Here is a 12,400-nt window from a genome sequence, read left to right on the forward strand (position 1 = left end):
AACTTGACTTCTTTTAGTGGAGACCTTGTAGTGACTCCTCCCATACTACCCCTGTTGCCTAGAATTCCAGTTTCAACCTGGCACAGCGCTATAATGCTTAGTTTAATGAGATTAATGAGAAATAGCATGCATATTTAGCCTCCTTGTATACCACAACTGCATATAACTTTGCATTTCTTTAAAGTGAAATAAAAGCAAATTATTTTAAATAGATAAGAGCAAAAAAATACCTTTTCGATGAAGCTGAAGGGATCCTAAAAGGCATACTGATTTCAGCATTTCAGTTATGTACATCTCTAGACAGCATTGTAGCTGAATGTAAAGCCTGCAGATTTCAGGATGAATTTCTCCATCTTCAGGGCTGAAATACATTGTTGATAATCATCTTAGAATCTCAGGAAATGTCACAGAAATAGAGGTCATTTAGTCAATTGGCTGTAGTAGCTTATTGATCTGCGAGTCCAATCCACCTGCTTTCTGAAGGACAACAGAGAATAAACCTCAGAAGCAGGGCTGATTAGCCTACTTGAGGATAAGTATGTCTGAAACAAATCTTAAGATTAGCAGAGCTCTTAAGTACATTCAAGTCACTCAATCAAAAGAACATAAATTCAGACAAAGTTCACTTTTTTCTTTAGCTTAATGAATATACTGCAGGGTGAGTCACTTGTTGATGCACGTGAGAAGCATTTTAGACACCTCCATATCTTTCCACTCTCTGTCACCATGAAACACTGTTAATGCATGCAAATACCTGAGGCACAGATAGCAAGACATCATGAGGCAGAACAAAAGAGGAGTCTGTGTTAGAGGGAAAACAGACAAGGCAGATAATTTCTTTCTGTTTTTGCTGTGGCAGGTAATTAAAGAATGTGATAGAGGAAAGGAAAGGATTGCTGACACTCCAACTTTTTTTCTGACCTTGAAATCAAATTACCAAGTTATCTTGGTGTAAATGTGAATCTGAACAACATGTTAGAGGACAACCCTTCTTGTCCTACAAAATCAGAAAGCTTCGTAGTGTCCTTCTCAGTTTTTTAAGAGACTTGCAATGGCAAAAGCTTCAAGTCAGGTCTCCATTTAAAAAACATTCATTCATCCACTACCAGCATTTTACAAAGTTTCTTTTGTGGCTAAGAGTCTCTTGATAGCTAAATAAAACAACCAAGGGGAGTCAAAAATCTATTAGGGGGCATACACGTGGAATCAAGCTGACATTATGTATTTACTCCTATTAGCAGCCTGCCCAAAACCCATTAAATCTATTGGATCTGATTGTTGTATTTAACATAAAATAAATCAATTAATCGCTACATTTTATACTACCTTTCATAAATAGTAAAAAACCCAAGGGGTAGTACTACTAATATAAAGAAATGCTTTAAAGAATCATATACAATGCTGTAAAGCTACAGCCAAACTCATTTAAAGCAAAAAATAACCAAAACATATGGATGAAAATAAATTCCTCAGTAATTTTGGGTTTTCACTGTAAATGGACAGAAAACAATCATCACTTTAAGTTTGCGTAATGATATTAATGGAGCCTCACAGGTACCACATATGGAGAAAACCCAAGGCACTGGCAACCATAGTATGTGTCCAGGTAGTGTGCTGCGGTGGCTAAGGTGCTGAATACCAAAAGGCTGTCAGTTCAATCAATGTGTGACCTGATCATGTCAATTAATCCACTTGTGCTCCAACTATAAAGATCAGAGAAAATAATTGTAATGTATCATTACTGTGTAATTTGCAATGGATAAAGTCAACCACCAAATGTATAAAAATATGAATAATAAGCCAAAATGGTGATCTCTAAGAATGGTGCAGTAATCTACTGTAGATAGAGAAACCCATCGTTCTATAAATGGTAAAAACATAAATTTCACACACCAAAAAATATAAGACAGAATAAAATGAAAAATATCTGCATTTCCTTCAAGCCTTTAAATTAACCTGTGCAAGCAGTTTTCTCCTCTAACTAATCTCAATTTCTCTTTCAGACCTTCATATTAGAACAATCTAGACGAGAACAGCCCATTCAACTCAATAAAGCTCAAATGTCCCATCCACTTAACTCTTCCAAAATAACGTCAAGTATACTTTTGAAGGTCTCTATAGTCCTAATATCTAACACATTTCTTGGCAACTATGTTTCTATGGTCCTCTATGTAAAGAAAACTCCCTAATGTTTGTACAAAATTTACCCTTGACAAGTTTCCAACTGTGTCCTGTGTTCTTGTTAAACTCATTTTAAAGTAACAACTTGGGTTCACTATACTAATTCCCTTCATAATTTAAATACTTCAATCATGTCACCACTTAATCTCTTTCTGCTTAAACTGAAAAGGTCCTTTAATCTTTCCTCATAGCTCATCCCCTGCAGTTCTGGAATCGCACTAATCACACTTCTTTGACATTTTTCTTGTGCTGCTATTTCCTTTTTGTGGCCTGGAGACCTGGTGCCTCATGCATAAACGGTGCGTATGCACAGAAATGTTGTGTAAGAACTTTTCCACGTTCAAATCGCGATGTATAAAATCTACACTTGGCGTAAAGCCACCCACTTTTCCACGGTACCTTATACCATGTCGTACGCAAGTTCTCCGCTCGGTTTTGCAGACAGGCGGCACTTTCGCCAAAGCAGTGCTACTGTTACTGTGTGGTTTATCTTTATTTCTTAGAGCCACATTCCTGCCGCAGCTTTATAAATACACTGAAACTAACCGTATATTGTTTATTAGTGTAATGTATCTGATTGTAATTAACCTGTAACAATATAATGGTCCAGGGAAAAGCCATAGTATTCCAAATACCATAACTGCTTTAGCGTTGTTACTCTCACTGCACCTTTTCTTTCTTCTTTCAGCTGCTCCCGTTAAGGGTTGCCACAGCGGATCATCTTTTTCCATATTACTATCACTGCCCCACTCTGAGTATTTATATCACTGTATCTGAGTGGGGAATCACAGCAGCAGCTGATCGGAAAGAGAAATATCGTTATACAGCATCTAGCACATACTGCCTCAGCCACGGCAAAACGTTTCAAAGCCTTTCCTGTATGGACCTCGTGGTTCAGAAACAGTCAATCAGTCCATCAAGTGCTCCTTGTACAACTGTTTATACTTATAAGTACAATTACCCCACTGTAAACTTGCACTACAGTATAATATTGCACAACCTGCGCCACTTTATAAAGCGCATATTTACATATGATGACAATATCATTTTTAAAATGAAATGCAGCAAAATATGTTGATTATATTATATAGATAAAACTTTAACTTCATTTAAATAATCTGTATTGTTAATTAATAATTAAACATGTGAGAACACGGTTCTGCAGCGCTATCTACTTCACGGATTGATCCTACCTTGTGCTGTATTCTTTGTGGGGCTGACGCAACACTGAAAGGATAGATGGATAGAATAATTAAACTTGTACTACAAAGATATTTCAATGTTCCTTAAAAGTTTTCAAGAATCGTCGTTGTAAGCATACAGATGGCTTAACGTCTATTACAGAGCTGATTGTGTGGCAATTGGGTATGTGGAGAAAGAAAAGTAAGGACAGGAATTGGAGATTAGTACGTTTGAAAGAGACAGTACTGCTATAATAATTTTATCGAAGGTCGCGCACAATCACGCAGGGTATTCCCCTGTTTAATAACATGCTTTAACTCCTATCATCATGAAAAAGCTATCACGTATACATCTCAGAATTTTAATTATTCAGAGAGCTGTAATATCATGAACGTAATGGATTCTGTGTCCTGTCAGAGAAAGAGAAAGCGGAAGCACATAGTGATTCACACACATAGAGCAAAAGATCAAATACAAAACAAAGCATTTAACGTGCTACCTTAATTACGATTTGATTTGAGAAACTGGTTAATTAAATGATTTTAAGATGAAGTTTATGATGTTCTACTTTAATGACAAAATAAACTACGTAATTAAAGTGGAAAATTCGAGATTGAAGTTGACATTTCATGCTTCTTTCCTACTGTGTGCCTTTTTTTTCTCTGTTTCCTAAAAAGCTTTCATATGACACTCAGACGGTGGGCTACAACTCGCCTTTTCACGGCGACTTTGATAAGTGACAACTTCTTTTTTATTTTGGGCACTGTGCGACTATGTCATGCGATCAGCTTCCTTTTGTTGATTATACCACTGTTTAAACCAACAAACAGTACATTTTTTCTTGCCTCCACTTGGTATTCGCTGAAATTCTTCCATTTTCCCTCTTGCTTTTTCCAATGTGTTTTCACAGAAGGCTGAGCTTAAGGGCGATTTATATTAATTTGCATATTCATAGAGACGTAATTCTTGGAGGAATTGGGGGCGGGACAGAAGGCGCGTGCACGAGCGTTACTTTTCATGCTGACCGGGATTTATGGAGCAGAAGAACGTGAAATTTGGAGTATACACAGATTCCTGCATCTAGATTTTTCTGTGTGTAAGCTCATTTCGGCTTTTGTGTTTACGTCATGTTATAGTGCGAATTCTACGCACAGCGTTATGCATGAGGCCCCAGGACTGTACACAGTACTGCAGATGAAGCCTCACCAGTGCGTTATAAAGCTTGAGCATAACCCCCTTGGAATTGTACTCTACACATCATGCTATATAACCTAACTTTCTCTTAGCCTTCTTAATGGCTTCCGACTGTCTGGAAGTTAACAGATATGAGTCCACTATGACTATTAAGTCCTTCTCATAAGGTATACTTTCAAGTTTCATACCATAAAAAAGTCATACCTTTTGGTCCTGGAGACTCTTGGGTACATTATACCCCTGTTCTTGAAATACTCTGTCAAAGCCTTAACCAAAAATAACTGAGCTAAAAACAATAATATTATGTAATATAATATATAATATAATTGTACTCTTAGGCCATTTACAAAATACATTTATGCTGCCCTTGTACTGTGAGAGTACAGAGGTGATATAAAGTTTTTACCTCCTCAGTTTGACTTTTCATAGTTTTTTGTGTTATGCTACAGAAATCTAATATATTCAGTCATCCTTTTGACTTCATCAACACAAACAATTGCATAATGACAAAGCAAAAACAAAGTGTACAGCTCCCCCTAAAGTAAGTATTTATGAACAATGCCTATTGCATGACTGGAGGGATGTAGCAGATATGTGTTTAGCACTGCCACATAAATGTTAACTGATATGCCTTTTATCTCTTTGCCGTCCTCAATGTAAACCCTGCTGCTGCGCCAGCACGTATAATATAGCGGATAATGGGTTTAGAGGGAATCAGGCACATTGGGCAGACGGTTGTAAGGAGGACCTTTGGACGGTGTGTTCTGTTGCTGTAGCTTCCAGGGGTTGCCATGGAGAAAGGACACTAAGATAGGCCGTGAAAGGCAAGAGGGGAGAGGTTTTCAATACAACTGCAAAAACAGCAAACGTTAACTATCCACAGCCAGAGAAAAGATTGCCTCACCCAGATTTGGGGTCCATTCCCACTTATGAAGGTGGCCACCTCGAAGACTTTGCTGCCTGACCCACTCTGGAATAGAAGCAGATGGGAGTCAAAAGAAATTACTGTGGGTGAGCTAAAAGCGATCCTTGCTTGTCTGGGATAGCACGTTTGGAAACTCATGGAAAAAAAAGAGAGCAAGACTAAAAATACTTTAAGTATCAGAACTGTTTGGACTTTGTGGGTTGTCTGTGTCGAAGGGTTTTCTTTCTTTCCAGTTATTCACGTACTGAATTTGTTGGGGTACAGGGGGAGGTGCGTTCATGGATTTTGTTATTGTCATTTATGCTTGTATAATTTTATAAGATTGATTTAGTACAAATATTTTCTCCTCGTCTGTTTTCCACAGATTTGCAAATCCATAGGCCTATCCTCATGACAAAATGGAGCAGACTGTACAAATCTAAGTTAAATTTAACAATTTCTACAGCAGTTATCATTGAATACAGGTCAAACTATTTTTGAATGATGTTGAGATATATACTGGACCAAAAACAATGTCTGGAGTCTGTAAGAAGACATTCACGTTACAACTAGTTTGAAAAAGATAGATCCCTTTTTTTGGAAGTTATAATTGTTCATAGGTCTCAGAGTTATATCTGAAATCCCTCATTCTACATTTTTGTATCTTTGCCAGGATGTAGTCATCCAGGAACTCTACATATCACAAAAAAAAAAACACCTCATAATTTTCTGACAAAAATTCTAATTTTAAGAGATAAAAATCAATTTTCCATAGTCACACAAACTTGCTAAGACACACATCAATTTTCCATAGTCACACAAACTTGCTAAGACACACATACAGACATCATGCTAGAATCAATTTTTCTGGATGTTTTAAACATTGTAGAATCAGAATCTGAACTTAACTTGACAGCAGATTTTTGACCTTGTCACCAGACTTCTATTTACATACAACTAAAATGCAGAGTTGCTAATTATAAATCTTTATGAGCTTTACTTACTCCACAACAGTGAAACACCAGAAAGTACATTCTGTAAGCATTGCTTGCCTTTTAATACTTTCATGGATTTATGTGGAAAAAGAAGTGGAATGACTAAGATCTACTGATGCTTGCTTCAGGATGTGGTAACATTTTTCTCAGCCTCATATCCAAAATCCCTTTACCTGAAGCATCAATCTCTTAATAAGAGGTCTGAGCGTGATGAGAAAAGCTTACATGGGAATGTCCTTGATACACAAGTAACACCAGCCTAGAGCCCAGCGGAGAGAGGAGAAATTGTTTATTGGCTACAACAGTCTAATCTATACCAGCAACCTTTAACAAAAATTTAGTTAAAAAGAAGGGAATAATGAAATGACCCTTTGTCTTTTGCAGAATTTCATGGAACACCCAAGAAATATGAACAGTTACAAAAGCAGACTATTTAGTTTTATTCATTATTTAAAAAGTGTTGGTTGGCAATATATCTTCAATTATTGTGTGGCTTTCTGAATTCAATTATCTATTTTGGTCTCTCAGATCTGCACGATAATGAAACAATTCTAGGTACTTCTCGAAAAAAGATAGCACTTGATGCTACTATAGGATTTTAGATATTGTGTTTAAAATGGGTTCCTGTATTGTTTTCTTGTATCTATTACTCATAATAATTATTAATATCTTTACTTTAATTATAACCTTTTTTTACCATTGAAAAGTAAATACAAACCTTGTCTGTACTACCATTGTTCTTGAGGTTATGGTGGCTTCTCGTCTTTTCCACCCTTAAACTAACAGTATATCAATTTTTAGGTCCTCAGCTCCAAACTAATTTATTCTATCCCCTGCATGTTTACCCATCTTTAATGCCGACATATCCAGCTTAAAACTTTTTTTAAGTAAGAAAAAACCTTCTAAGTTTGTTTGGGATGTTTAGCCAAGGTCATCACTTTCCACCATCAAACACATAGTTGGGGAATCTTTCAATATGCCTTTTGTCCTGTCTTACAAAGAGCAGAAAGACAAAGCCCCAACTACGTACAAGCAGGTTAAATTTACAGATGTTACCAAACTTGTTGGAATGGTAGATAATCTACAAACAACCAATATTATAAACAGACCTGAAGAGAATTTAGACTGGGGCAAATCTGTGGGAAACATAATTTAATACAAGTAAATTTAAAACATTACATATAGTAAATAGAAGTGTTAAGATTTGAGTATACAATGGTGCAATGATTCTGCCAATTTAAAGATCTCAAAAAAAATTGTAGGCCTCCAAAGCAAAAGCCAGATGTATGCTTCTCCTCATGTTTGCACCAACAGGGAAGGCCTCACTAATTCTAGAAGAACTAGCTCCCAGCTCAAGAGGCAGGCTTATGGTCTGCACAGGCCCAAAGTTGTGCACAGGATTTAAAATCTAAAAACATCAGTAAAGGGAGAGAGGAAAAAAATATCAAACCTCTGGCCCAAAAAATCAATAATATTTAGTATTTATTGTAATCCTGCCCAGGATTGGTTCCTGCCTTGTGCCCTGTGTTGGCTGGGATTGGCTCCAGCAGACCCCCATGACACTGTGTTCGGATTCAGCGGGTTGGAAAATGGATGGATGAATGGATTTATTGTAAGGTTAAAAAGAAAATGACGACAGAAGGAAATAAAATAGGTTTGCTTAAACCTGAAGCAACCAAAACACTATACAAGATCCAAAAACAGTACTACTTCAAATATAAACTGTCTAACACCAAGAATTCAAAATGCAAAATTAAGAATTAAAAGAGGAGAGGAGAGTGTTAAGCAATGCTGAAATTAGACCTTCATGTGCTGCTTCTTTGTTAAATACTGTTGGGGGCAATTTCCCAAAATGCTCAGCATAAAGGCCAGAAGGACAAAAAGCCTGAATTAGTGTGAGCCGCCTTAATTCAGAGTGTTCATAAGAAAATGTAATGATTTATTTGAAGAAGTAGAAGTACATTATAGACAAGTATAATTGTAACAAATATTTGCAATATTAAAATGTTTGCTTCAATTTAAATGTTTAAAGTTAAATATTCTTGATTGTAATAGAGATTTCTCATTTTTATTATCTAATAATGGTCCATAGAGAATAAAACCTCAAAAATAACATCATATTCGTAATTACTGACCTTGCAATAATCTAAAATGATACCCCTCATGCTTATGCTTGAAATTTGTCATTTTAAGCTTCTGGAAATGGCTCTTAGTGGGCCAGGACTACTGGTAAGGAATCAAATATCAAAAAAAAATTGTTATATCTGTGATCATCAACTTTGAAATAGCATAAAACAAAACTCAACTATATTGCTGATCCACATTTTTTTTAGTTTAATGAAACAAAGCAACTTTGACCCCTAATATCCAATTACAGGGTGAACCCCCGAGTCAGTTGATGTGGCATGCACAGTGTTAACTCCTTCTGATCATTTTTGCTGAAGACACATATTGGTTTGCTCTTTATCATAAGGATGTAATTTCCTGCACAAAACAAAAAAATTGGGATTTTTGGATCCAGAGAGCAAAAAAAAAAAAAAAATTGTGGGCAAAAAGCTTAATGTCTCACATAACTAGACATCAAGATGAGCTGCGCGGTATATCATATGTAGAGGTTTTCTCATACAGGTGTGTCAGGAGGTGCTGGAAAAATTTCAATGCATTCATAAGTAAAATTCTTATGAACACAGCAATAAAAATCACTGCAAATTACCATTAATTAATTTTCTAAACCTGCTGCATTCATATAACATAAAAAGGAAAATATCATAATTCAGAATTACAAACATAACAAAAAGGATGCAAGTCCTTCAAAAACAACCATAAAGCAGGTGAGGATCTTCACTGGTCAGCCCAGAACAGACTCACTCTACACCAGTTTCCCCCAGATAACTACCTACAGACTTCTACCTAATTAGGCCCAAACTTAGGAAAACTGGCTTAATAATTCAAAATATGATGGCATTTTCAAGGATAAAGCAAAAAGCCTCACAAGATGGAGCAAGACAATAAACCTCTGGCTGTAGCACAAGATTTTTAAGAATCTTTATATAAAAGAATGTACTGTATTTAACAAACTAGAAAAATATAGGAAAATGCTTAAAAGAGGAAAAAAAAAAAACGAGTTGCCTAAAAGGCAATCTTAAATGAACAAGTCCCAAAAAGCAAAATCCAGAGAACAAAAACATAATGTAAACAAAAACCAGGGAATTCAACAAAAATAGCAATACTTCCAAATGCTCCAAACAAACACAATGATCTCCAACTCCTGAGCCTTCCCAGTTGTCTTAAATAGCCAGAGGGAGGGCCCAGGACTGATGACATCAGGGTGGCTCCACCTTCTGGGGCTCCTCCCACAGAGAAAAAGGTACAGGACACAATTATTTAATCATAGACAAACATTGCAGAAATTGCATAAAACACAAAAAAACAATAAAACACATAAACACAAACAATTTTTTTCTTAACAAACAAAAAAGATAAAAAGAAAAAATAAACTGGGTTTAGCAGAAAATGTGAAACTTGAAAGTACAGCTTATGACAAAGACCAAGAGTCATAGTGACACTTCACTTTGTGCATGCAGACATTGTGCAGAAGTGATTAAGAAGATGAGTTGGATGTTGGCTTATACAACACAGAGTGAAGGATGTAAGTCAGGAGAAGTTATGATTAAGCAATATGATGCACAACCAAGGCATCACCTGGAGCACTGTGTGCAGTATAGGCTTCCATAATCAATAACGACATAGCAGAAAAGAGCCACTAGACTCATTCCAGGACTATAAGTCATGAAGAAATGAGTGACGTGTTTGAAATTTATTAAAAGAATTAGTGCCATGAATCCAAGCTTTTACTTCAAAACAAGAACAAGAAAACAGAGACACAAATGGAATGATAGATTTCACTCAAATATTATAAGGTTTTCCTTCACACAGAGAACTACTGATGCAGGATGTGGAATAAGTTACCAAGTAGTGTGGTAGATAGTCGGACTTTAGGGATCTTCACAACTCAACTCAATGTGTTTTTGGAGAAATTAGTTCAGTAGGATTGTTGTTGGGCTGAACAGCATGTTCTAGTCATAATTGTTCTAATGTTCTTATTTGGTATACTTGTACTACAGCATGCATTAAAGCATTTACAAAATATTCAGATATGGTAGACTGATGTCATGGTGCAGAGCATTTTATGTTATGTAAATCATCCTATTAATATTCATGCTTCTATCTATTATACCTTGTGTAATGTACAGTATGTGCCAACTTTTGAAAAGTTCTGCTTTCCATTTCCACAAGTATACATCACTATAAATTAAAATGATTTTTTTTCTTTTTGGTTTTAGTTCATGTTGCACCAAGCTGAAAACTTGACAAATGTAAATGTTTAAAAATTATGGTGCTTGGCATTATGGTTGGTGAGGATTTTCAGATCAAAAAAAATATATACAGTAGAGTCTCGCTTATCCGACATAAACGGGCCGGCAGAATGTTGGATAAGCGAAAATGTCGGATAATGGGAGGTGTTAAGAAAAAGCCTATTAAATGTCAAACTATGTTATAATTTTACACATTACGAACCGAATACAGTGGCCTGGTTCATGAACGTCTCTGAAAACGTACAAATCGGGTTATGACCAAAAAGTTTGCCAAACTTTTGCCTCTGTTCACGACCACACACTCGGTATAGGAACAAGCCAGTTTCCCTTTCGGTTTGTGCACGCCGATGAGAGAGACACAGACAGACACAAGCACGAGAGAGAGAGAGAGAGAGAGAGAGACAGACAGACAGACAGACGTGCGAGAGAGAGACGCACATGCACACACACACTCGCACACACACACACACACACACGTGTGTGACAGAGACGCACGCACGCACGCACGAGAGAGAGAGAGAGAGAGACACACCACACACATACGCCAGAGAAGGCTGGCCACATAATCCACTGTAATCATGTTTTACAACAAAACAACATAAAAATTTAACTGAAAAAAATGAACTTAGCAACAAAAAAATAGACTACACTCATGCTCGCAACTTGCAGTTCTTTTTGCCGATTGATGCGTTTTTTTTGTTTTTTTTTGCGGTGGGACGTCGGATAATACAGAATGTTGGATAAGCGAAGATCGGATATGCGAGACTCTACTGTATCGTCAAATTAAATAAAAAGGAAATGCAGTTGATTAATGGCTATATTGTTTGGTTTTCACTCTCATTCTTGTTTGTTTTATATTATATTTTATATATAGCACTTAATCAATAAAATGTTTGTGCTTCTCAGTAGTCTCCGTACACTAGATATGCCTACATGGACCTGGTAGATGCTGCGGTGGGCTGGCGCCCGTCCCGGGTTTTGTTTCCTGCCTTGTGCCCTGTGCTGGCTGGGATTGGCTCCAGCAGACCCAAGTGACCCTGTAGTTAGGATATAGCAGGTTGGTTAAAGGATGGATGGATGGACTTGGAGATGGTTAAGGTAAAAGTGAGCTTCTACGTGCTTTGAGCAGATGAGTCTCCATCTATGGATCGTGGCCCCTTGCCCAACTCTGCTCCTGAAGCTCATTAAAAGAAGCACTTGCTGCAGACACAGAGAAGGATGCACCACAATATTAGCCTCGGTGAAGAATGTTGACTTCTCTGGATTTCTCAAAGCTGATCCTCAGCATTGCTGGAAAGGAGTGCTTGCATCAACAGAGATTTCTCCAAGCACTTTATGCTTTTATCACTAATTCCCTTTCTTGGAAGGAGGGTGGATGGGATATACTGCAGCTACTGTGTATTGCTCTTCCCATAAATGACTCCATCTGCAGAGTGTGTCTGATTGCCTCCATTGCCCTACCTCTTGAGACATGGTCTATTATATCACTCTGACAGCAGGCTTAAAGCTGCCTCTTAGTCTCTGTTTCAGATCATTGTGAATCATCTGTCTCCTTTTAAATCCTTCAT

The 12,400-nt window shown here is 36.9% G+C and overlaps 1 protein-coding gene across 5 annotated transcripts in view; it reads right to left on the reverse strand.

Annotated features, from left to right (window-relative positions):
- Positions 1 to 12,400, reverse strand: part of rgs7bpa (regulator of G protein signaling 7 binding protein a) — a 117,610-nt gene that overhangs the window by 40,252 nt on the left and 64,958 nt on the right. For all 5 annotated transcript variants that reach the window (XM_039758688.1, XM_039758686.1, XM_039758690.1 and 2 more), the window contains exon 3: positions 231 to 361. In XM_039758688.1, the coding sequence (XP_039614622.1) occupies positions 231 to 361 (131 nt within the window). The remainder of the gene's footprint in view (positions 1 to 230; positions 362 to 12,400) is intronic.

This window comes from Polypterus senegalus, chromosome 7, assembly GCF_016835505.1.
Source record: "Polypterus senegalus isolate Bchr_013 chromosome 7, ASM1683550v1, whole genome shotgun sequence".
In the NCBI taxonomy this organism is placed as follows: domain Eukaryota; kingdom Metazoa; phylum Chordata; class Cladistia; order Polypteriformes; family Polypteridae; genus Polypterus; species Polypterus senegalus.